Below are 25,977 nucleotides of genomic sequence, written 5' to 3'. Positions count from 1 at the left end.
TCACGATGAACATTGATGCTCATGTCAGGTTTGCTGGAAAGCACTTGGATGACCCTCTAGGCTTCTGAAGTAATGTTCTATAGACAAATGAATAAGAAATGAAACCTTTGGGGATATATGGGTGTCGTTTTAACCTGGTGGAGACAAAATATTGCATTCTATACAGATAGTCCTCAGCTTCCATCCATTCATTCAGTGACCGTTCAAAGTTATGGCGGTGCTGAAAATTGGACATATGACCAGTCCCTGAAGTTCTGGCTCTTGCAGCACCCCTGTGGTCACATGATCACAATCTGGGCACTCGGGTGCCTGACTCACATTTATGACATTGCAGGGAGCTGCAGTCACATGATCGATTTGCGGCTTTCCCTGCCAGCTTCCCACAAGCAAAGTCAATGGGGAAGCTAGCAGGGAAGGTCACATATCACCCTGGTAAGTCACTCTTGCCCGTAGCACCCATGTGTGGCCTGTGCCGGGCCTCCCAGGGTTTCCCCTGGCCTTCCTTGATTCTCATCCAGCCTGCACCAGCCCTCCTACACACACCCTCCACAGCACCCCTACGGTCGTTACCCAGGACTCCCGCCACTTCCCGCTTAACGACCCGCATGTCTTGGGGTTACGATGGCAACTGGGATTGTCGTCATGCTTTATGACCACATTGCTTAGCAGTGACAATCCTGGTCCCAATTGCCATCATAACCTGAGGACTACCTGTAATAAGAACTTCATACTGTATGGAGATGATAATGTCATGGTTTGTGTTTGCTGCCCTAGGATTTGAATGACTTGCAAAGGAAGCATAAATTCTTTATATCAAAGAATTCAGTGAGAGAATCTTTGGCCATCTCTTTCATCAGTTGGTATGCAAGTGGGTCACACAAGTGAGCAGTGATCCCAAACTAACATGCTAGTCTACAAGAGAACAGATGATAATGCATTTAATATTTTAGAATAGTTAAATCAAACTCCAGGCTTAAGCCTCATAGAAATGTTGTACAACCTGAATCAAGTAGTTCCTGTTAGAACACTCTGAAATGTTATGAGTTAAAGCAGTTTGCCATGGAGGAATGGACCAAAAATTCTACATGGTGATCTGAAAGGTTGATCATCAATTACAGGAAGTAGTTGATTGCAGTTATTCCAATAGAGGTGGTTCAATCCATTACTGATTTCCAGTGGGGTGATTCCTGTGCATTGGTATGCCATGTTGGATACATTTGCATATTAAAACATGAAACAAGGACTAGACTGTGTTATTTGTTCTGTCAGACTGTTTTTAAGTATCAGTAAGACCTATAGGAAGCTCCAGTAACTTGCATAATTTCAAAAGGTGGGAATTGTAGGAATGCAGCATATGTGGCTTGATAACAGAACTCATGAAAAAAATCTTAAAATAGTGGTTGACTACTTACTGAATATGACTGCGTAATGTGATGTGATTGCAAAAATGACAAATTCCATTTTAGACTGCATCAACAGAAGTATGATTTCTAAATCATGAGAAGTTTTTGTTCTGCATTGGTCAGACCCTATTTGGTTCTAGGCACTACCCTTTCTCCAGGTGCCCCATCAAACAATGTAAAACCAGGGGAGAGGTCTGACCACCAAGGGAAGGAAGTTCTGATTATGAAGTGACCTTTTTATTGAAGAGGAGCAGTGCCTTGTTTACAGATTACCTGAATCGAAAATACTTGTGTGGTACCAGCTTTATAAGAGAGCCAGTTTGGTGTAATGGTTAAGGCATCAGGCTAGAAAATGGGAGACTGTGAATTCCAGTCCTGCCTTAGGCACAAAGCCAGCTGGATGACCTTGGGCCAGTCACTCTGTCAGCCCTAGGGAGAAGGCAATGGCAAACCACTTCTGAAATCTTGCTGAGAAAACTGCAGGGACTTGTCCAGGCGGTTGCCAAGAGTCAAAAACTGACTTGAAGGCACCAAAAAAAAACAAAACCCATCCAGCTTCATAATATTTTTAGTGTATAATATCTCTGGCCTAGACTCTCCAAGTCTTTGGAGGATGTAGTTTATAAGCAGCTTTATGTGGGAGGTAGGGTTGTACCTCGTGTGGTTGTAATGAGTGCCTTTTTCTTTTCCCCCCTTCCCCCTCCATTTGTGATCATGTATTTTTTTCAGATTCTCCATGGTTTCAAAGATCAAGTTGGGGAAGATAACTGGCAGCAGTTCTCAGAGCAGTTTCCTCCACTTCTGAAGGAGAGGCTTGCTGCGTTCTATGGGGTTTAGGCGAAGCAGCAAAACCATACTTGGTGAGTCCCAAGAATGTTGAGTAAATTACATCCCCACAGTTAAAGGGAGAAAGAGGAACTAAGAAAGGAGAAAAGCATTTTTAAAAAAATCTTCAGTCTCTCAAGTGAGAGATTGAAAAGAAAGGGATAGTTCTTCCAACTCTAATCTCTAATCCATCCTGATGTTGAAGGTCCAGCCTTTTCATTTTACTATTTGCATTAGGAGAAAGAAATATGTCAATAAGAATTTAAAGTCCACCATAACCAGTGGAATGGATTTTGATTGTACCTGAGTTGTGGCCAATTTGCACCTCTAATTGTGGTTGTATTAATTTAACTTAATTTATTCAATTCAATTAAATGTATTAATTTAATTGTGGACTGCATGATGAGCGTTAGATGCCTTTGATAAAATGAGTTGTGGAAAGTGGTTCAGTCTTGTAAATTCAAAGTCTGTTATTGGCTACTTTTTTTAATTCTGACATTCTGTTTCTTTCCTCAGGTTCCTGTGTGCGCTGGGAGGGATACTGGGAACTCGTCCACAACCCAGTGTTGCAGATCCCTGTTAATGGGGGGTTAGGGAGGACGGGAAGAGCATTGTGGGACATAAAATGACCGCTCCCCATCTCCTGAAATTTACAAAGTTTGGGGGGGGAGGGTGGGCCTCCATGACCAATTGAAACAAAAATCAGGGTATCTCACTGGCAGAAGGAAAGACCTCTTTATTCAGAGGCCATCACAGGTGGAATGGGGTGGGGTGGGACTCGGCCCTGTGCTGAGAAAAGGGAGCAAACTTAAACTGCAACACTCTTGAGAAGGGGATCTAACTAGGGGCCATCATAAAGAACTAGCTAAAAATAATAAAGGATAGGTTTAAGATGTTAAAAAGGAATTAAAAGCTACAGTGGTTTAAAACCAGCTGATGAAGAGGGAAGGGTTAAAATGTAATCCAAGGGGGTTATACTACTGTATATTTCCAGTCACTGGGATTCAAGAGATCAGCTATTCTTCACCTTTTCAAGACTGCATGGTGACCAAGAAGTAGATTAGCAAATCTGTGAGTAGCCCATAATGACTAAGTGTAAGCATTTTCATCTAGGAATCTTAAGGAAACCCACAAAATCTTTTTGCCATAATTGCCATGGCACTGTGTGCTAGAAGTGATGCTCAGTGCAAAGGCAGCCTCTGACCTTGCAGGGACCTGCTGGCTATCTAGGGAGCAGTCTTTTTCATAAGAAATACTGTTGGAGAAGCATGTCTTTATTTTTTAAGATGCCACAGTGCAGTGAGTCTGTTACCCTGTTGTTCAGCTGTTACTTTGTGACACTGTTATTACATTACTTCAGCTGCGGGAGGCAGGAAGGAGCAGAGGGAAACTGAATTTCACCTGGGAATGACTACATGGGCCAAAGAGCAGAAAACAATGTGTATTTGTTTTTTGAATGGCTCATGGCATACCATGTTCTGCACTCTTCTGATCAGAGTGGTATTTTACATAAAGGCAATTTACATTTTCTGTCTTAAGGGACTTCTATACCACATTCACCACTCTGGCTTACAAAAGAAATAGTAAACACAACAAAGTATAGAAGAATGATTAAACAACGACCCTCCATGCATGATCAGTGGAAGCTTGTAGCTTTTGCTGCATACTTAATGGAGTTGCTGTCTTAAAAAATTCTCATTAGATCCAATTAGATTATTCTCTGGAAATGGGGGATTGCTGAATGCTTTTAACTTAGTTAAAGCCATAGCTTTTTAATAGGAAATGAAAAGGTTGTGGAGTAGAAGCCTATTTTCCCAAAGGCAGCTAGGATATGGGGAAAAGGGAATACTGCTTCACTTAATGAAATACACTTTTGGAAAAATGAGGAATGCTTGAGGAGAGGAAATACTCAAAAGGAACATTCTGCAGAGTAAACAAAAACAGGATTTGTGCAAAGCAGTGTTTGCCTACAGACAGCATGGCGACAAGGAACAGTGAGCTGGGCCACATCTCCAACTTTCTTAGCAGATTCCAGTGGAACTTTGGCAACATCAGGATTAATAGCCAGACAACTAGGTTGAACTGTGCCTTGTGTCCTGCGTTGCCTCTGGTGGTGGTAAACAAAAGTGGTGAGACTACTTAGATGTTGAAGATGATTTATGTGACAAAAAGGACATCCTTTTCTGGGTTAAAGATATACTTTTTGACAGTAACTGAAGGTGACATTCTGGGTACTGTTGTATGCCTTTTTAAAAGTGTATTTGTGAGATTGCCCAGTAACTTAAGCTTCACTGATATACCTATCTATATTTTTCTTTATATCTCTGGCCTCTGTTTCATATGTTAATAGTGCTTGCAGTTCTTAGAATTTTGACAGAACTTGCTGGGGCATTACCATACAGGCCATTGTGCCAGGAAACCATTTCAGTTTGGAGATGGCACATACCCAAGTGAAAGGTGCTGTTCTCAGTTTTGGATCTGATTGCTGGGGGTGGGGGAAGGACACAGCCTTGCATCTCCGCATCTCCTCAAATAGCAGGTCAAAGAAACAATAGTAAACTTACAGATAGTAAACTTCCTGAACTCATCTTTTTAATAGTGTCAAACGTGAGCAGGTCTCTGAAAGCAATCGGCTAGTTCTTTGCATTTTAATTGTTTTATTACAAGCATTCCTCCTCGTGCTGTATTCTCCTTGTCCTGGGGGAGGAGGGAAGCAGAAATTCTATTTGGGTAGCAATTGGTTTTTAAATGCATGGGCAAGAAATATGCATACATGGCAGGTGGAGTCCTGGCTTGTGCTTTGGAACCAAGTGCCCAGGAATATGAAAAGAAGGCTGTGAACTCTTCATCCAGTGAAGTTTAAGCTACTTGGCCTGACTGCCTCTTGAAATGGAATTCGTCTTTTGTACAAGTGCTTCTAGTATTGCCTCCTGTTTGTTAATCCTGGATTTGTATATTTGTAAATGTGCCGTAATGTTTCCAATGGTGGAACTGCAGTGTACCTAGTGTTGAAGCAGCTGCTTGCACCTTGCTCAAATGAGATTTTTCTCATTTTTATGTATAATTTTTTGTCAACTAAAAAAATTCCTGTGACTCCAGTTTTCCTGTTTCTGACCACTTTCTTTGTCTTAACTTAAATGTTTTTCATTGTACTTTTCAGTGTAGTGATTCCGAGTGTTCAAAAAATTCAGCTGGACTGAAGATTCCTGAGTTCTGTATTTCCTAATGCTCAATCTTTATGAATTTTTCCTTTGCCCTGCCTTGTTAAGGATAGTACTACCATTGTGGAAGGGGAAGCTGTTTCTTCAAGTAACTTTGGTTTGTTGGTAAAAAGATTTGCCTTTTCAAATTATCATAATGCAGTTTTTTGGTAGAATGAAGCACTCTTTTTGTAAAGGTGCACCAGGGTAATGTGGAATTGGAATTCTAAACAACATATAAACCCAAGATTATGTACTTTCTAATACAGATTTAAGTGGTATTGGAGCTGCTGGAGCCCCTCTAGCATTGAAAAACAGCACCTTGCACTGAGCTCAGAAGATAACTGGGTTAATGCAATCCTTAAGCTTTCAGAAGAGAGGAAAGTTAGAGGTGGCAATAACTGCCACCCTCATGGCATGCTGTGCCCTTAAAATGAGATGGTTGTAGCAACTCTCTTGTTACTTGGACATACATGAGGTATTAAATGTGCCTAGCTTGGCTAATACAGTACACACCAGAACTGAAAGTAGCCTCTAGTCAATTTGCTGAGAAGACTGTTTAATCATCACCTAACCACATTATGAAGACTTGCTATTACATATGTGCACAATTCAACACAGGATCTTACTAATTGTACCTTTCTGAGCAAGTGTTTATGTCCAGTAAATTAGTTTTTCATATTGGAGGGCCTTTGAAACTAGATGGTACTCATGCATGTGTAATGTTTGGTTACCAAAACATTATTTCAATTGTATAGTTCGTTTAAACAAAAGTAAAATGATTGTATTCTTTATGCATACATTTGCAGAATGTAGATTTATACTACATACTTGAATATGCATATTGTCTTGCCCGTTTATTCATTCATGTATTCTAAAACCTTACAAAATAGCCCCGTCCTCCTGAGTTCCTGCTTCCTCGACTGTCTGACTTAATCCTCATCAAGATGTTAAACTGCAGTCCTTTTTGCCAACAGAAACTTTAAAAGAATGTTTTTAAACTACCATGAGCCAGATAATAAATACTACAACTAGGTTTCGCTAGTGGAGTATGGTTGAGGCTGCCAGAGCGGAACTGCTACTCAATTCAGCGAGCCATGCTTTCGCAAACCCCGGAGGACCACAGTCTAGACGCCCCCTACTTGGCGTCCAGAAACCGGGGGCCTGCCGCAGAAGAGCGACCTGAAAAGACTGAGCTTTGCATCATCAGTTGGCGCCGGAAGTGGTGGCTCCTTGGAGACGGGACGCGCGAAGGCGTTGCGATGGGGGCCGGAGCGACCTATCAGGAAGAAGCAGTCCTAAATCGATGGTGCTGGTTCTTCCCTTCAGAGAAAGCGGCTGAGGCAGGTTGGCGCGAGGATTAGGTGCGCTAGTTCACTGCTGTAATCAAGGGGCCGGGAAACAGGAGGCGGAGCTGGGATTAAGCTTTTACCGTGCCGCACTCCGCATTTTCAGAACGGAAACCTTTCCCTCGCTTCCAACATCGGTAAGGCGGGCGTGACCGCTGCTCCTATGCTGTTCCTGCCTGAACGGAGGAGTCACATTCGACAGCAGAGTTGGATTGTTCACTCGCTGCATTTCCCGGACAGCTACACGAGAAGCGTGTATGGGGGAAGGAAACGAAAGGAGGGTAGCAAAAGCGCAGCCCTTTTTAGAATCGCCTTTTGGGTGTATGCGTGGGAAGAGAAAATTCGGCTTTAAGTTTTTGTTTGCAGTAGTGACAAAAAGTGAGAGAAAAGCAGTTGCTTTTGTGAGATTTGCACTCTGCCTCTGTGGTGTCAAAGGATAAGCTTTCCTTCTTTCCGGAATCTGTTCCAGGAAGCTGTTAGGATACTTCTGGTTTTATTCATTAGGAAAAATAATAGCCATTTCAGAATACATTTTCCTCCCTGAACTGTGCTTTGCACATAGGACCTGTATGAATAGAATATTTCTGATGTAGTTGGGAACCATAGCATTGTGATCTGATCGTGCAACAGTTTTATTTGCATGGACTTTGTTCTCATTTTCAGATGAAAAGTTGGAAGTTAGAATTGAAACAACTTACGTAATCCTATTCTTTTGTCTACTGATGAACACCATCATTTGAAAAGAGATAAAACCAAATAAGATTTTTTTACATTTGTCTTTCAGGAGTTCATCTTCTTGTTGATTATCTTTTTTGAATGTCCAATAGATAATTTGTTTTTACATCTTGCACCTTGAGCATCATTTAAAAATATTCACCCGTAATGTTGAGGCTTAAGTTAAAAGTACCTATAATTCATATACTCGAAATTTCTCTGTTGTGCATAAAACTTTTGTATTATTAATTGAAATACATATTTATAATAAAATAATGTATGACTTAGGTTTTTATTGTTCCTTATCTCAGCTCTTTGCTTCTTGTCTTCTTACAGCAATGGAAACTGTCCCAAGTTCTTCTACTGAACAGCAAGGCTCTGACAATGACTCAGATGCAGAGAGCAAAGCAGATCCAGATACCCAGGCCCTGGAGTACATTGAACGTGTTCTTGGAACTTCAAGACAGTCCAGGCAGGCAACCCAGTGTCTCCCTCCAGAGTCTCTCTCAATCGGTGGTAGAGCCCGAACATCAGACCTCAGATCACCTCTAGAACTAAAAAAATCTTCTGTTATTGATGAAACTGCTTCAGGGCTATTATCTCTTCCTCTAGAGTTGATCTTAGAAATCTGTTCCTACCTACAAGCCAGGTTTGTTTTGCGTGTCCTTCCTTTAGTCTGCAGGACACTGAGGGACATTGTGCAAGATGAAGTCACTTGGAGAATTCGCCTGTTAAAAAGAATTGGCAACTGCTATCCAGTTGTAGAAGGTGGGTGGGTTTTCTTTCTGGCTGTGGTGACCTATATTTTAGCTTTTCCAAAGCAGCTTCTCGCATGATTAACTTTTAGGGAGGGGTGGAACTGGTGTTTTGAATATGGATGGTGTTGGGAGGAAGAAAGAAGCTAAAAAGAGTTTTCCTTTTCTTTGTCTGAAAAGTAAGAGGGAATATCACTAGCTAAAATGAATAGAAGATTACACTCATGAGCTACTTTTCAAATGCTGTAATTTGTAAATATGGCTGTAAATATTGCTGTAAATATTCTGGATGGAATATTGGTAAATATCTTTCTAGCCTTTACTGGGATTTTGCTTTTCTCATTTTTGGACTGTTGCAGGTAAGCTCAATAATATTGTTTCTGAACTGATAGTACTGAGTCCTTTATGGTTTAAAAATAACAACTTGTCAGTTCCCAGATTGAATTATTAGAAATGGTCATAAGCCACTTTTGCAGTGTTACAACTCCTGCTTCGTGTATGTAGAACTTCTGTGTCTTAGTATCTGTCTTTTTTTGGTGTAAACCATTTAATGCTTATATAAAAAAGCACCATAAAACATAAATAAAACATAAACTTCTCTACATTGCTTTTTATACACTTATATATATTGGCAGGTGATGATTTTAACTGGCCAACTGCTTGTATTGAACTAGAGGAACACCTCCAACAATGGGCAGAGGATGGCAGGAACACAGAGTATTTTTCCCTTACTGAAGGGCACTTTGCCTCTGTTGATTCTGTACTGCTCCTTCAGGTAAAAGCTTTTCTCTCTTTGCTGCTTTTATTGATAATGATATTGTTTTGACAAAGTATATCCTTCAACATCTGAAGTTTAATTAGAATGTTGTAAAATGTTCTGCATTTGTTTTGTTTTTCTGTCAAAACTTTGAGAAGTAACTTGCAAAATTCATCTGGCCAAATAGGAGAGAGCTCTCGATGTTGTGTTCCATTAGAATTCCAGATCTCATAATAGGGGCTGGTTGTGGATTTGTTACCATTTTACATGAAATGATTCTTAGACCTAAATGCTGAGTAGAGGGTTAACTGTGGCCCCTTTTAAAAAAAATATTTTAAAAAATTAACCCTCATTAGCGTATCCATTTTAAAAAGTATTCATTGTTTGCTACTGTTTCCCTTCCATCATTCTCATTCTTGATTGTTTACTGCTAAAGTATTTGTCAAACCATTCTGGGTACTGTCTTCACAATGGCTTTTTAGTTTGTTTGTTTATTTAGTTGTTTGTTTCCATTTATATAGCCACCTATCTCACTTGCATGACTCTGGGTGTCATACAAATAACAACAGCAAAAAGCAAACTTGAATAAATAAAATTAGAAACAGTTAAAACAATAATTCACAAACATAAAAGTGCGGGAGAGTGCCAACCAAAGCTCACAACCAATGCAGCCATCTTGCAGGCTTTCCACATCCAGATCCCTATACCTGATGGCACAGCCATGTCTTAAGGGATTTCCTAAAGGCCAAGAAGATTGGGGCCAATCTGACCTCAGGGAACATGGTGTTTCAGAGGGTGGGCGCCATGGCAGAAAGGACTCTCCTCCTCCTAGGTCCTGTCAGATAGAACTCCTTCGTAGATGGGACCTGCAACATGCCCCTTCTGCCAGGTCTGATGGAATGGGCAGATATAAATGGAGGGAAGACAATCCCTCAAATAACCCAGCACCATGCTTTATAGGGCTTTATAGGTCATAACCAGCACCCTGAATTGAACCCGGAAGCAAATTGGCAATGAGTGCAGCTCAGAGAGCAAAGGTGTAACGTGCGCCAATCTTGGAGTGCACATAACTGCCCATACCACCACATTTTGCACTAGTTGTAGCTTCTGGATGTCTTCAAGGGCAGCCTCATGCAGAGCACATTACAGTAATCCATTAAGGAGTGAGTGAGAGAGTATGCATAAGAAGTTATTTTTTCTTTTTACTGAAAAAAAGTTGGATGTTTGCTTGCTGACTTTGTGAAACTACTCTGCAAAAGGAAGGGCACTGACTTGCGGCTTTTGATTAGCATTTATTTTTGTTATCTTATCCAGGGTGGGGAGCTCTGTATTTCTGGCTCTCGAGACCGAAATGTCAACTTGTGGGACCTAAGGCAGCTGGGCAAGGCACCAGAAAAAGTTCTAGTGAAGGCGCTGGGGACAGAACGCAATGGAACACACAAGGTATCTGGAGATTCTGAAGCAGATCAATGTATTAAGCATGGAAAATAAGGTTAAAAATTATTAGCAGAAATCCTGTATTATCAACCCCCAAATTTCTACCTGTCTAAGATCCAACCCCCATTCCATTGTTTAAACCAGAATATTTTGCAATGGCTTTCTCTGTGTGTGACGTGTATATGTGTATGACATCTCTCATCATGATTTAAGAATTTTCTACATTCTCTCTCTTTTGAACATTAACGCTTCCCCCTTTACAATCTTCATTGTTCCCTGATACCTTCTTTGTCTTTTACTGTGAACAAAATTAAAGTGGCCCATGCTTTTTTAACCAGTAGTAATGTATGGCTGTGAGAGCTGGACCATAAAGAAGGCCGAGCGCCGAAGAATTGATGCCTTTGAACTGTGGTGCTGGAGAAGACTCTTGAGAGTCCCCTGGACTGCTAGGAGGTCAAACCAGTCAATCTTAAAGGAAATCAACCCTGATTGCTCATTGGAAGGATCGATAATGAAGCTCAAGCTCAGATACTTTGGTCACCTAATGCGAAGAGAGATCTTGTTGGAGAAGACCCTGATGCTGGGAAAGATTGAAGGCAAAAGGAGAAGAGGACGGCAGAGGATGAGATGGTTAGATAGCATCACTGAAGCAATGAGCATGAAACTGAGCAAACTCAGGGAGGCAGTGAAGGATCGGAAGGCCTGGCGCAATATGGTTCATGGGGTCACGAAGAGTCGGACACAACTTAACGACTAAACAACAATGCTTTTTTATGGCTGGCTACAAAGGAAATTGTTCCTATGAAGACGTGAGGTGTATGCTATCCTGGCAGAAATATGGCCTGTCCCTTCAAGGAAAGAGATGGTATTTGGAAGACCTTGTAGTCCTCTCTAACTTCAGAACAGGGAGTGACTGTTCCCAGTGAAATGGAGGGGAATGCTTCATCACCTCTACTATTGTGATGATTCAGTGCAGTGTCTTCTAGGCCAAAGGATTATGATACAGGATTGAACCTTTGTTTCTGTTCTAAAATTATGTCTGTTTATTAAACTGCTATATCTTATCTCATATACAGTATAGCGGAAGGTTGGTTGTCTCCAGAGAATGAAAGCCCAGAGTCTTTCCCAGTTATAGGTTTTGCTATATAAAGCAATATGAGGAAACAGCAGAAAGAGATATTTCTACAGTTAATCTGGAAAGGTTAATTTGACCTAACAGTAAGCATAAGAGGGTTGTTGTAGTTTTGTTGTTGTTATTGCAGTGTGTAGTCATTGAAAAAGATTAGCTGGAGTTATCATATGTATATATGCCACCACAGTGTTGTTAAAAACTGAAGGATGGTGATGTATCTTGTCCTGCCTTTTTTTTTACTGCCTAGGGGTGGGTATGGTCCCTGGCTGCAAGAGATAACTGTGTATGCTCAGGCTCCTGGGACAGCACAGTGAAGTTATGGGACATAGCTGCTGATGGGAAACAGTTTGGCGAAATCAGGTACTGTTGCTCCTTATCCTCTTATGTTATGTTCATTTAGAAAACTAAATGGCAAAAGGCAAAATTAGATTCAAAGAAACAGAATTACATCAGTGATGATGACCAGGGAGGAAAAACACTGGCTTCCGTCCTTAATCAGGGGCCTAGGAATATAGATAAATGTAACATCCTGCTTCGGAAAAATAGCATCAAATCATGGTAAAAGACATAAAATACTACAGTCTTGAGTTATACTGGATGTCAGAGAACTTCATCTATCTTTTTCTTCTATTATTTCACAAGGATTTATTAAAAATAAATCTAGACAAATAATCTCCAATTAACATTGCATAGTAATCACCATATTGAAACAATCTAATGTATAATGTATCAAGATCTATAGCAATGTAATAAAAAGAAAAAAAAGACTAGACAAAGGGTTTTGAAGGAGTATTGGAGGGTGAGTAAGGATAGGAACTGATGCAGACCTACACAGAGCCAAAAGATCAACTAAGGTGTTATTTATTGCAGTTCACGTTTACAATAATGTAAATGTTGTACAATAATGTACACTAAGCCTTCTCAGCTTCTTTCCTCTTCACCTTATATACCTTATCTCTGATGTGCATATGTACCAGTTTGCAGGTGCTTCCAGAAAGTTTAGAATTTGTTTCTCCCTGTGTGCCCATCCCCTTGTTCTTGGCTGTGAGATGTTTCAGGAAAAAAAATCTTTAACCTGGATAGGTACAATTCTACAAAGAAAATTCCAATTCCATACATAGCAGCTCACTTTGCCACAGGGAGAGAGGTTATTGTACATACATATATTGTATCTATAAATACCACATTGTGTAAAAACAGTGCAACCTTCTCTGATCTTACATTTCTAGAATTCCCACGTTGCATGACCCACGTGGTTTGGAATTCAGAGAGTTGGAGGTTGCCTATTTAATTCAAACTGACGTAGTGGACCATTGGAACATACTTGATTTGCCAGATCTTAGTGCATTGGATGTTTCATACAACAAACTAATTTCTATGGTGACTTAGATCACTATGCAGATGGTGCAGATTGCATCATCTGCATCTATTTATGGCATTTGAGTGGGGTCATTATGCAAATGCCACAAATCACCAAGATGACATTCTTGTCTATTAAAAAAGTTTCATATTTAATGGACATTCATATATATATTTGTATTTAATGAGTACTTATGAATAACATAACCTTTTTCCTCAGTTAGTTCATTAAAGTGAAGATTTTATATAATTTAGCATATAAATAAGTCCTCTATACAATCCTCTGATTTTCAGACACAGGGAGTGAGGTTAGGCACGCAGAATGCTGCAGCAGGTTTCAGAGTGAAGCTTTTTCTGTTGCTTTCCCACTTGTCTGTTCTAGTAGATGATGTTAAATAGATAGCTGGTTCCCATTTTGCTGCTTTCAATGGCTAATTCCTGTTCTAAATTGTGCCCATCTAGAAATGATGGAAAGCCTAAGGCTGAGCAAAGATATACTGACCTGAATGTGTGAATGTGAAAAATGCTTTCTGACACATCACTTGATTATTTTCTTTTGGATTCTAGGGGGAAGGCAGCTGTGTTGTGCCTTTCTTATCTGCCTGACATTCTGGTCACAGGAACTTATGACAAGAAGGTGACAGTCTATGATCCACGAGGTTAGTATTAGTTGTTCGTTTGAATTCTGGAGACTTAACTTGCCACTGCCTGCTTTCAAACAACCATTGTCACTGGAGTTAAGACATATAAGTCAGCATCTTCTTATCTCTGTGGAGCAAGAGCAAGCAGTCAGAAAAAAAAGATTATTCCATCCATCTAAACATTTGATGTTTTCTGTTGCAGAGCTTGGCAGCCATGTTGTGGGTTCTCGCAAATAATTACTGCCACATAGAAGGCTTGCCCATTCGTAAAATGTCTAACATACAGACCAGTCACAAAACACTCATTTACCAGAAAGCAAACTATTGAGGTTGTTCCCATCATTCTCACTAGCCACCCAGGATGTTTTCCACTCATTTAGCATACAGTTATCTTTTTCTAGAAAGAAAGGTCCATTTCTGGACATGGTTGCAGTCATCCACCATTTTTATTTTTCCTGGGGCCAATGTAAAGCCTGGAGGTGCAGTATTCTTGTAAATAACTACCTTGCTTTGTAGCATACCAGTTTCCCATTTATTTATTGTTTGAATTAGTAAAATCTTGTTAAAATTAAATTAGGTGGGGGCAGTAAATTAACCAGCATCAAGAGGCATATTGGTATCCCTGAGCACCACGTTCCCTCTCTACAGCTACAGTTCAATTTCTGAAGACTGCCGTCTCAGTCAGAAAGCTTTATGCAAAAAAATCGTGGTTCCCAACTCTGGTTGCTTGGGTTATAATGATAAGGTGAATTGTTCTAGTGGGTAACACCTGCTACTTTTCTGTATATACAGTGGGGCAAAAAAGTATTTAGTCAGCCACCAATTGTGCAAGTTCTCCCACTTAAAAAGATGAGAGAGGCCTGTAATTTTCATCATAGGTATACCTCAACTATGAGAGACAAAATGAGAAAAAAAATCCAGAAAATCACATTGTCTGACTTTTAAAGAATTTATTTGCAAATCATGGTGGAAAATAAGTATTTGGTCACCTACAAACAAGCAAGATGTCTGGCTCTCACAGACCTGTAACTACTTCTTTAAGAGGCTCCTCTGTCCTCCACTTGTTACCTGTAGTAATGGCACCTGTTTGACCTTGTTATCAGTATAAAAGACACCTGTCCACAACCTCAAACAGTCACACTCCAAACTCCAATATGGCCAAGACCAAAGAGCTGTTGAAGGACACCAGAAACAAAATTGTAGACCTGCACCAGGCTGGGAAGACTGAATCTGCAATAGGCAAGCAGCTTGGTGTGAAGAAATCAATTATGGGAGCAATAATTAGAAAATGGAAGACATATAAGACCACTGATAATCTCCCTTGATCTGGGGCTCCATGCAAGATCTCACCCCGTGGGATCAAAATGATCACAAGAACGGTGAGCAAAAATCCCAGAACCACACGGGGGGACCTAGTGAATGACCTGCAGAGAGCTGGGACCAAAGTAACAAAGGCTACCATCAGTAACACACTATGCTGCCAGGACTCAAATCCTGCAGTGCCAAATATGTCCCCCTGCTTAAGCCAGTACATGTCCAGGCCCGTCTGAAGTTTGCTAGAGAGCATTTGGATGATCCAGAAGAGGATTGGGAGAATGTCATATGGTCAGATGAAACCAAAGTAGAATGTTTTGGTCTAAACTCAACTTGTTGTGTTTGGAGGAGAGAGAATGCTGAGTTGCATCCAAAGAACACCATACCTACTGTGAAGCATGGGGGTAGAAACATCATGCTTTGGGGCTGTTTTTCTGCAAAGGGACCAGGACGACTGATCTGTGTAAAGGAAAGAATGAATGGGGCCATGCATCGTGAGATTTTGAGTGAACACCTCCTTCCATCAGCAAGGGCATTGAAGATGAAACATGGCTGGGTCTTTCAGCATGACAATGGTCCCAAACACACTGCCCGGGCAACAAAGGAGTGGCTTCGTAAGAAGCATTTCAAGGTCCTGGAGTGGCCTCGCCAGTCTCCAGATCTCAACCCCATGGAAAACCTTTGGAGGGAGTTGAAAGTCCGTGTTGCCCAGCGACAGCCTCAAAACATCACTGCTCTAGAGGAGATCTGCATGGGGGAATGGGCCAAAATACCAGCAACAGTGTGTGAAAACCTTGTGAAGACTTACAGAAAACATTTGACCTCTGTCATTGCCAACAAAGGATATATAACAGTATTGAGATGAACTTTTGATATTGACCAAATACTTATTTTCCACCATGATTTGCAAATAAATTCTTTAAAAATCAGACAATGTGATTTTCTGGATTTTTCCCCCCATTTTGTCTCTCATAGTTGAGGTATACCTATGATGAAAATTACAGGCCTCTCTCATCTTTTTAAGTGGGAGAACTTGCACAATTGGTGGCTGACTAAATACTTTTTTGCCCCACTGTAATAGAGGTCCCCAGATTTGTCAGGAGGGGCTGGCCAAAGAGTTCCTAGAGGAAGCTTTACCTTTTCTCTTGCTTTCAGTTATCCTGACAATGAAAGGGCAAATCTCAATGTGGAGAAAGCATGTGTGCGTGATTATAGTTGAGCAAGCCACCAATTTTATAGGATTTATCTTGTGCAGGTGACTGGGCTCTTGTGATGCATCTCTTGGCCCTCTCTCACAGCTGCTCATGCCCTAGTGAAGAGCCGCAAGCTTCACTCCAGTGCAGTCCTATCCCTTGTAGCTGATGAACACTTCATTATCTCTGGCAGTGAGGATCGAACGCTGGTATGTTTTGACAGGCGGACCAATAGTGTGCTTCAAAGGCTACAGGTGAGCTACTTAGCTTCGATCTCTTTTTCCTGGTAAAACTACCCAACAGTTATATGGAAAAAACAAGAAAAATGGAATCCTTAACCTTTCCATACAATTGTTTGTGTTTTTTTCCCCCTAGATTGGCAGAATGCCTGTAATTGTAATCCTGGCTCATGATGTGTGTACACAGATGTGTGTACGCAGATGCCCAATAGTGTTGAAAACTATTTTATTCAATAAGCCAATTTTTTTTAGCAAAGAGGCTTACTAGGGCCTGTATTTAACTGTTTCCTACTAGTGTCAGATTTCTTTAGGGGTTTTTTTTGTCCTGAATGTATCATTTATCATAATATCATTTATATTTAGACATGACATGGATTTCCTGTCCAAACCATCCTTTTGCATTGTAATTGAATGATCCTGTTAAAAACCTGTCATTTGCTTTAAGTCAACCATCTGTGATCTGATACTGTAGACTAAAGTTGGTTTCCAAATTGCAGCTTATGCTACATATAGCTTGGCAATTATATCTCAGTTCATAAATAATTGTCCACTATAGTTTTGCTCATCCCCAGAAGGTTGATACGTAAAGGAAATGGGAATTGCTGTACCTCAAGGGGCTGCTCAAGAGTTGATTCAAGGTGCCAAAACTGCTATCAAGTCACTGAATTTACAAAGCTCAATGATAAACACCTAGCAGATAAACAGATAGTTCACTTGAAACTTATTTCTGTTCTTATTTCTGACCCTGTTGTAGGTCTAGAAATACAAATTGTGGTGCGGATTCTAAACTATGTTCCATCTAAGCCATCTAAGCAGACAGACAAGTCATGATGTCTTCTGAGTGGCACTTGGGTTGGCCTGGGCAACTCTCCAGGGGGGTGGGGGGGGCAGCAATTTCCAAAAAAAGTGTGTAACTTATATTTATAAGCACCCAAAATCATTATTTTTAAAATAGAAGTTACTTCTTTCTCTCTCTCCTTAGCTTTCCCCTTTAGTTCACTTTTTCTTTCCCACTGCTCTGTTCCTTCTTTGGCTGGAGTCCAGCAGAAGATGCCCAGGCTTTGGCTTAGCTTCTGGGTGAGAAGCCTCCAAGTGGGCTTTCTCTTTTTTGCTTTCCCCTTTGCTTCCCTGCTGCCGTTCAGTCCCTCCTTTGGCCTGGAGCTCAGCAGCAGGTCTATGAGCTTCGGCCTAACTCCTGGACCAGAAGCCTCTCCCTCTCCCTCTCTCTCTCCCCCCACTTTTTAAAATGTTTCTCTCTCTCTCTCCCCCTTTCTCTCCTTCCTTTGCTTACTCCTTTGCAAAAACACGTTTTGTTAGCATGTTGCTTTTGACAGCGAGCAGGAGATGTAGTCTTGCGTGCAGACATGCGACAGTCACATGTGCACGCAGTTTAGAGGGAATATTGATTGCAATTCAGATTACATATCAAACTAATCCCAAATCTTGTGGATTTCATATTTAGGTTGGAAAATATTTTGCCCCGCCCTCTAATTGTATTCGCAGTTGGCTCAAGATAACTTTCCAAAGTAGGATAGTTGATTTAAACTACTTACTTGAGTTACTAAAGAAATCCTTTCCTGACAGCTTCTTCTTTGTTTCTGATTGTGGTAATTGTGGAAGGAAGAGTGCACAGCTGGGAAAATGCCCGTGTCTGCTCTTCTCCTTTCTTTATCCTTTTGAAGGACCCCCTGCAAACTGTGGTGAGCACGCCTTTAAAAAATGGCTGGCTGTGACACAGAGGTGGGGGTCATTGTTGGCAGACAGAGAGCTGGAAAGGAAGCCAGAGAACACTGAGGAATGAAACAGCTGAAGGCTATGGAGGATGTTAGAGGCACAGAACAGAGATGTCAGAGATGTTTGGCAGTGATCGACTGCCAAATATACATATAGGTGGTGTAACCGTAAGAAAGAGGTTGTATTGATAGAGCTGAGGAGCAAGCAACTGAGCAGTCCAGAAAGAACACCTATCAGTTAGAAAGTGCAGTGGTGGCAGAGAACATTGGAGGCAGTAGCAATTGCTACAGGGAGGCCCAGAATGTTTGAGGAGATGCAGGACACTCTGGACACCAGCCTGAAAAACAGAACAAGTCTGATAGAAGGAGATAGACATCAGAGTGCAGGAATACAGTAAGAATATAGGAAGTTAGATAAGAAGTAAGCAAGCTAGTGTAAAGCTATAGAACTAGAGTATATTAGTAAGATAATAGATAATGCAAAGCTAACAAATAGTACTAGGATAAGATAGGAGATGGAACATAAGGGTTTAACAATAGGAAATAGGATAGAATTAGATTTCACATATATTTTTCTAATAACAATAAGGAAGAAGAAAATTGTAGAATTTAATATTTACCTGAGACAAAATTAATATGAAAGCTTACTTTTGTATAAAGGTTTTATAATTAACCTCCTGAGCATGGGAATTGTGATGCTTCATGCCTGTGTCTGGTGTCATGCAGAACTGAACCCATGGCAATATTTATCTCTTTTCCCAGTTGGACACATATCTACTTGCCATGTCGTACCAGGGTTCTCAACTATGGGCTGGAGACAATCATGGAATGCTATATGTCTTTGAGAACAATGGAGGGCATTTCCAGCACATTCGGGTATGATAGTGATGCTAGATCATGGAGAGATAGAGAATATTGGTTCTTCTCTAATTTCCATACATAAAACAATTATCCTGTTTATTCAAAGTCTCACTGCTTTTTCTTTCCTCAGTATTTTGATGTGGGTCATCGCTCTCAGATCACTGGAGTCCAACACTCATTGGGTGCACTGTATACAACTTCCACTGACAAGACATTCCGTGTAAGAGTTGTGGTGGTATCTAAGTTGTCCACTAGGAATGAACAGCTCAGTAAATTTCCAGTCTACATCTATTTCACATGACTTCATCAAAAAGTCAATTCTCTTCTGTTTCTGCACTGATTTTTTAAAAATCTGCACAAGAAGTCATATGAAATATATTTGAAAATATGTATTTTCTCACAAAATATGCATTTTTCAAACATATTTAGTTCCTAAAAATGCTGGTGGGTGGTCTCTTTGGACTGAGAAATAAAATAAAATCTAAAGAATAACTGAATTATTTTTTGCCTGGAAGAATTGTTCACGTAGAGTTGTGACTGAGGAGCAAAACAAAACAGAACAAAAAGCCATACCACTGTAGACATAATCAGTGGGAGCAAAATTAAATCTCTCCACTATCTTTTTAAAATATTTGACTGAAAAGTAAAGTAGGAACAAGACCCTTGTGGCCATGAAGTTTCAGCTATACTCCAAAACTTTTGGACTATTTCACCAGCACTAGGGTAGTATTAATGGTTTCAGATAAGGATGATGAAATTCAGTAAAGGCTATTTCATGGTCTTTTCACACTTTGCTTCCAAATCACTGTGTACAGATGAGCTCCTTCACTGCACACTTCCTGGCTTTATCAGTCTCATAGACCATTGTTTTGAGGAGTTGCAGATAATTGCATTGGCATAAATGTTTGGGGACTTTAAATTTTACACAGAGCAAAGTAAAATAAGTTTTTTTTTTCAATTTGTTAAATATGTCTTTTAGGCTTAAAACTCTTGGATTTTTCTTTCAGATTCATGTTCCTACAGATCCACCAAAGGTCATCTGCTCACAGACACACAGCTGTGTGCTAAATGGGGTAAGGACAACAGGATGGAGATGCTGGTAGATGGTGTTCTAGGAAAGGGATGCTGCAGCTGTAAAGGGGAAGGATCCATTCACTGTTGTCATTGTTATTTGGGGTCAAGTGGAATTTTATTCTGGTCTTATTGAGACTGGCTCTGTTTATCATCAATTTATTATTTCTTTTATTTGCAGGTCAGTGTTGAAGGAAATATGGCAGTAGCTGCCTCAGGTGGTTTGTCCTTGGAGGTTTGGAAACTCAGTGTTTGATGACAAGCTGCATACTGATCCATGCTCACCAGTACAGGATCATCAAGTACAGTGCGTTGGATGATTTCCTCACGGGTTCTGGTGTCCTGATGTCTGTTGAGTTGTTGGGGTTTTTAATATGTTCTTTGGGGCTGAGTAGTCAAATGTTGAAGCTTCAGCCTTGCTTGCCCCAGTAGATGTAACAGAGAGGTTTGCACAGAGGCTAGTGTATCACCATATGATTCGCACTTGAACCCTAACCTTAACCTAACCTTTCCTTTTTGGCCACCTCTCTCATTTCATCTTGTGGGGCTGAAACACACATGTGTGTGTACCCTTTGCACCCTCTAGTCCCTTAGACAGGTCTGCCCCACTCAACTTATAGGAGCAGCATCTTCTCTATGGCTTGATGTCTGAGAACTCACTGGCTTATCAGGTGAATAGATGTGTCTGTATAAGCACAGCTCTAAGTATGAAGGGGTGAATTATGGGCTGAGGGGAGGGTGAAGGTTAAAAAGACTATCCAGCTACCCTGGTCTGATGAATGTCTACATTTAATTAAAAATATTCTGCCATAATGGCTGATCAAGAGTTATGTTGCCTTTTTTTCCCCTCTCTTAGCAAGCTAATCTTGTCTTGAAGTATAGTTCTTTATGGGATTTGATTTAGAATTAAGAAATGGAACCCACTAAGCAAGATCATATGGCTAATTTTGACTGTACAACCATTCTCTCAGCTTTGTCACTATTAAATTATAACAAAGACATGCTTTGAGCAAGGTGAACTATCTCTTCAATGACATATGGCTAGGTTCACATATTGTACTAAGCCACATGGCTTCCTTGGTTTTGTTTTAGTGTTGTGTATGAACCATATCACAGTTTTTTATAAAGCTTGGTTTATAGTCTGGCATTATTGCATTAGCCCCTAAGGTTTGTTCAGTTTAACATGATTAAAGTAAACCAAGGGTTAGCATAATGTGGGAATCCAAAATATAGACTGGGATGCCACACAAAATGTCAATTGTTGTATTTGTCATTCATTCATTTATTTGCCAGCTCTTTGGCATTTTATAAGCAAAAATCTAAGGATTGGTTAAATCTTAATGAATCTGAATATATGCATGTAAACGTGCTTTTGAATTATCTAACAAAAGCAAATCGATAAGCTAAAATCCTTCCCTCGTATTTTTGTTGTCTCTGTACTACAGCCAGAATTAGAAATGTCACTAACTCTGAGCTGGACAGTGTCATTCTTTTTCTCCTATATAATAGGGACATTATAATCTGCAGGATAGATAGCAGGAATAATTGCAGTAATAAATATAAAATAAAAATAAAAATAAAAATATATAATTCTATAATAAAACACCTTTGGTTTCATGTGAGTGTCTCAGACTCTACTTTTGCATCAAAAACCCAGCAACTTCAGCACTTAATTTCCAGTTTGTTGGTTTTTGGAAGCAGGAGTGAATATTAGAATGTATAGTCAGAAAACAATCCAAAAGGCTTATTCCTTCAGAAATATGTACAGGACATAATATGATCTGCAGTACTTATAAGGCCCAGCTGGAATTATTGTTGAGTAAGCAGATTGAAAAGCACGCTGTTTGAATCCCACCTTTCACAAGAACCACCCAGAATTGGTGTGGGGATAAAAGGTAGCCCCCGCCCCCCATACACACACTGGTTTGGAGTTGGGTAGCACCTAAATTGAAATAAATAATAAAGACAAGATAAAGACCAGACTTTCCTCCAGAAAGTACCCCAAGACTTTTTAAATATTTTGTCTACAAGATGTAACCATTTCTTGACTTCTGGGTGAGGAATGGTGAACTAGTGTGTCTCCAATTGAGCGGAGATGACTGGTTAGGGTCATCTTCAGCAAAGATTGAAGGACCAGCAAGTGGACCAGTCCCACAGAACTGCTCTGGATAAGGAGAGGATGGGAAGTTGCCCACTTGTGCTCTGAATGGCAGCTCCGTGCGAGAAAACCTCAGGACAGCGGTTTCCCATGGATTTGAGCACTGGAAGACAAAGGGAATCATTAAGCTCTCAGATGCGGTGGAGCTTTTTAAAGGACACTGAGTTTGCTAACCTCACTTTTTAATCTTTTGAAAATTACCTATTGAACTATATTAAGGATATTGGACATCTTCAGAACAAGAAGTTTTAAAAGCCAAAAGCTTTTGGTGAGTTTACCTTCATTCTTGAACAAAAGAAAAATTAACTATAAGCTTAAGAACTAAGAAATAGAAAGAAATGGCAAATAGCTAAATAAGAATTTAATTTCAGAAAGATACAGGATAAATGGACTAATGGGCCAGAAAAAATTGGAACCTTAGGACTTTTGCTAAAAGATTTGGGGGAAAAGTAAATTAATTAATAATACCTTTGTGGGAATACCTTTTTGTTTTGTCTATCAAACTAACAACAGAGATTCGAGCCTTTATGATTTCAGAAATTAGACACTAGAGGGGACTAAAGACTCCAGGCAGGAAAACAAAAAGTCTACCTCTCATTTTTGAACTGGAGAATAAGCATTGGATTGTACAAAATGACAGATAATGCTGTGAAATTTGAGTCATTTCAAGACACTTTTGAAGAATGGGGACAGAGACTTGTAGGTATAATGTCAGATACAATGTTTACTTATATGAATGTATTATTTACAAAAGAAGAAAGGAAAGTCATCAAAGAAAATGCTTTGAAAGACCTACAGGATGAAGAGGTAAAACAAGCTTATGCAGATTTACTAGAAAATAAAGAAATTGTGGATTACAAGATAGAGACAGCAGTTAAAGTGGAAATACAAATGACCAGTCAAGATAATAACCTGGATAATAACTTCTTGATGGATTTACAAAAGAGGGTTGTTAAAGCCCTGCAGCAACATCAGTGATGGGAAAAAGAAAGGAAGGAAGATCAAAACGTACGACAGCATTTAAATGGGTCAAAGACTAAGATTGTTAGAAGCAAAAGCAAGGAATGTAAAGCCAGTTCATTTGCCCAGAGTTAAAACAAGGTATAATTTGATAAAGTTCTGGAATCTCTTTACAGACTTTTTGCTGACAACTGGACTGAAACATTAATGATTTATGGATTTGCAAATGGATAAGGGATAAGGGATATATGCATGCAGCCTTATAAGGGGGAAAGAAATATTAAGTTTGCCTGTACTTGTGACGAAGATCAGAGTCATTTCTTTAACTATTTTATTTTTTCTTTAATCTCTTTCTTTTCTTTCCTTCCTTGCACTTTCTATTCTTTTTCTTTCATTTTCTCTCTTCTGAATTTGGCAAAAGGATATTTCTCTTTGTATTTGTATTATTTTGTATTTGGTTTATATTATTTTTTATTATTTTTTAAAATTTCAATAACAATTATTTTTTAAAAAAAGATTAAACCAATTCTCCTATCAACAGATTTTGGGGGGGGGAGGGAAGAAACATACAGTATGTTAGGTCCAAAGAGAATGTTAATTCATTTATTTGTGGCCACCGTATTGCTTCTTAAAATATAGTCATTAAGAATAATTTTTGCACAGAACTTTGGCTGTGTTCATAAGTATACAGAATTTGCCGAAATGATTGAAAAACTGCAAAATGGGGATCTGACTGGTAGGATAGATTCCAGACAGTAAGCAACAAACATTCCCCAAATTGGCAGATTCTGGTTTTTTACAGTGGGACTTGGCTGAAAGTATATTGAATGTTTAATGTTTAATAGAAGATTAATTAACAAGAAATATCCCTTTGCCAAATTCATTTGCCAACTAGAATTCCTGTCCCAATAGAAGAGAATGTAAAATTCCTGTTCCCCCCACCACCACTTCCTAGATCTAAGGTTTTGTCATTGTTTACACTTCCATGTTTGAGTCAAATTTCATCCAGTCTTTAAGCATGCTGTGTTTTAGAAATGACATGGGGCTACATTCATGCACTAAATTCATTTTATTTAATGAACAGTATGATATAATAGAATACTCGGGGAGGAAAAAAATGGGTATGTACAGTTCACGCTTATTGTTCTCCTAAATATAGTGGAGAATCAATTATGGTAATAAACTATCTCTGACCTGGCACATTTATGTGATCTTCATATTGTTTTACATTCATGGAAAAAAACTGTGTTCTATTAAATTCAGAAAGCAGCATATAAAGATCAGAAAGGTATGTTTGAATTAGCGTGAACCTGGAACTGAATTTTCCCATGAGGAAGCACATTTTTTTTTTCTTGAAGAGAAACTAGAGGCTCAATGACACTAAAGGGTGGATCATACTTGGCATAACCCAGACAATATTGTAGCAAGTAACCAGCTAATTTGGAGAATTGTAAGGAGAGCAAGAAAAGTGAGTTATGCTACCCTTAGGTTGGAGTAAGAAAACCCATTCTTGGTTGGAGAAATGGGTGCATGTTGAAATCCTCCATTACTTTAGAGTGAGGGATCTTAAAAGCCTCATAGTCATCTTTCATTCTGAGCTTTCATCAAATAATTCAAAGTACCATAGTCTAGAGCAGATTAGAACTAGAAGTTTATACTACAATTCAAGAATCTTTGGGTCAGATCTTCCATGGGTTATTAGGTCTAGTGCAGTGTGAAGATAATGCCTGCTTTATAGAATTGTTAAAATGAATATGAATATTATCCTTATTACAAATAGGATAGATCTGAGAGAAGAGAGACATATTAAGCAGCAGAACATATTAACCAGAATTTTAGAGAAAATAAACTAATCATTATTAGTGATGTGTCTTAAGCATGCCCCTCTTTTCTCCCTCTTTCTGATTAATAGGTCTGTCTGGAAGAAAAAAATGTTTGGTATAGTTACACTTGTTTCTTCAATGCCACAATCTTTTTTTTCCCCCCTGGGCATCATTCTACCTTGACAGTATTTTTACTTCTTCCAAAAAGGAAAAAGTATTTTTCAACCAACCAAACCAAGCAAACATAAGAAAATAAACTCAGCATTTCTATCCATGAAGTCTTTGCCTGCTTCCTAGTCCACATTTTATAATGGCCAGTGTTTCTTTCATGTGGGTCTTGATGAGAAATCTATTGTTTCTCTCAAACCTTCATTCCTAGAAGGCTTATGATAATGTGTAATTACCTGCATGTTCTGCAGTCCATCCTCAGCCAGCAGCTGTTCTGATACTTGGCACTTCCAACTGCAATTGGTTAAGCTCCCTGCTGATATCAAAGCACTCCTCAGTGGAACAGAAATCCTGGCACAGCAGCAGAAGTTAATGGCATTAAGGCATTTTAGACACCATCTTGGTTGTCAGATGAAAGAAGCCATATCTTGACTAGGAATGGGCAGTTCTGAACTGGTGTCTTCTGAAAAACAAATGTATTGCTTTTCTTTCTCTCAATAATCTTATCTGCAGATCAAGCATTTAACTCAGCTTAAAGCTTACCTCTATAGCAAGACTTAGCACAGTGTGACAGAATTGGTCCTGGAATCCTAATGTTCTAGACTCTAGTCTACTGACAATCTAAAATACATTGCTGCCTGTGGTAGAATGTCAGATGGCATTTCTCCCTAAATCAAGGTACTGTTATTCAAGGTTAGATGAGTAATTTTCATAGGAGGCAGAAAATACTACAAGAATTTCTCCTTCAGAGTTGAAATAAATTTCTAATAACAATTTTCTGCCCTAACCTGACAGCCCAAACCTGCTACAACCTAACTGTAGTGCATTCCCTATTTTTGATCAGTAAATCAAAAAAACTTATAGTACATACCTCTGTTGTAACCT

At 39.5% G+C, this 25,977-nt stretch overlaps 2 protein-coding genes across 8 annotated transcripts in view; both read left to right on the top strand.

The window, feature by feature from the left end:
• TNPO2 (transportin 2) overlaps positions 1 to 5,326 on the top strand; it is a 36,691-nt gene extending 31,365 nt beyond the window's left edge. For all 3 annotated transcript variants that reach the window (XM_007420964.4, XM_025168604.2, XM_007420965.4), the window contains exons 24-25: positions 2,133 to 2,263; positions 2,745 to 5,326. In XM_007420964.4, coding sequence (XP_007421026.1) covers positions 2,133 to 2,240 — 108 coding nt within the window. In that variant the 3' untranslated portion in view covers positions 2,241 to 2,263; positions 2,745 to 5,326. The remainder of the gene's footprint in view (positions 1 to 2,132; positions 2,264 to 2,744) is intronic.
• Positions 5,327 to 5,459: 133 nt separating this feature from the next.
• On the top strand, positions 5,460 to 24,294 carry FBXW9 (F-box and WD repeat domain containing 9). 5 transcript variants are annotated; one of them, XM_088133592.1, is made up of 11 exons: positions 5,460 to 6,775; positions 7,828 to 8,259; positions 8,882 to 9,021; positions 10,318 to 10,446; positions 11,820 to 11,932; positions 13,499 to 13,590; positions 16,185 to 16,333; positions 18,814 to 18,927; positions 19,043 to 19,132; positions 19,920 to 19,985; positions 20,165 to 24,294. In XM_088133592.1, the coding sequence occupies exons 1-11, from the start codon at positions 6,526 to 6,528 to the stop codon at positions 20,237 to 20,239; spliced, it is 1,650 nt and encodes a 549-aa protein (XP_087989718.1). In that variant the 5' UTR covers positions 5,460 to 6,525; the 3' UTR covers positions 20,240 to 24,294. The 5 variants fall into 5 exon arrangements, with proteins under 5 accessions (XP_087989718.1, XP_087989719.1, XP_025024386.1 ...); XM_088133593.1 differs by having other exon boundaries at positions 6,636 to 6,771; XM_025168618.2 differs by having other exon boundaries at positions 6,653 to 6,792.
• The last annotated feature ends 1,683 nt before the right edge of the window (positions 24,295 to 25,977 follow it).

Source organism: Python bivittatus, unplaced genomic scaffold (assembly GCF_059951505.1).
Source record: "Python bivittatus isolate LINGU-HERP-01145 unplaced genomic scaffold, Pbiv_v1 ctg000080_np1212, whole genome shotgun sequence".
NCBI lineage: Eukaryota > Metazoa > Chordata > Lepidosauria > Squamata > Pythonidae > Python > Python bivittatus.
Note: the sequence above shows the minus strand (reverse complement) of the source record. Positions and strands in the feature narration are given on the sequence as shown.

What these genes read in the sequence shown, in the direction of transcription:
- FBXW9 (XM_088133592.1), top strand. Translation starts at nt 6,526, where the DNA reads ATGCTTTCGCAAACCCCGGAGGACCACAGTCTAGACGCCCCCTACTTG. An exon ending in AGAGAAAGCGGCTGAGGCAG is followed by an intron (nt 6,776 to 7,827) that starts GTTGGCGCGAGG and finishes GTCTTCTTACAG; the next exon opens with CAATGGAAACTGTCCCAAGT. An exon ending in CTGCTATCCAGTTGTAGAAG is followed by an intron (nt 8,260 to 8,881) that starts GTGGGTGGGTTT and finishes ATATATTGGCAG; the next exon opens with GTGATGATTTTAACTGGCCA.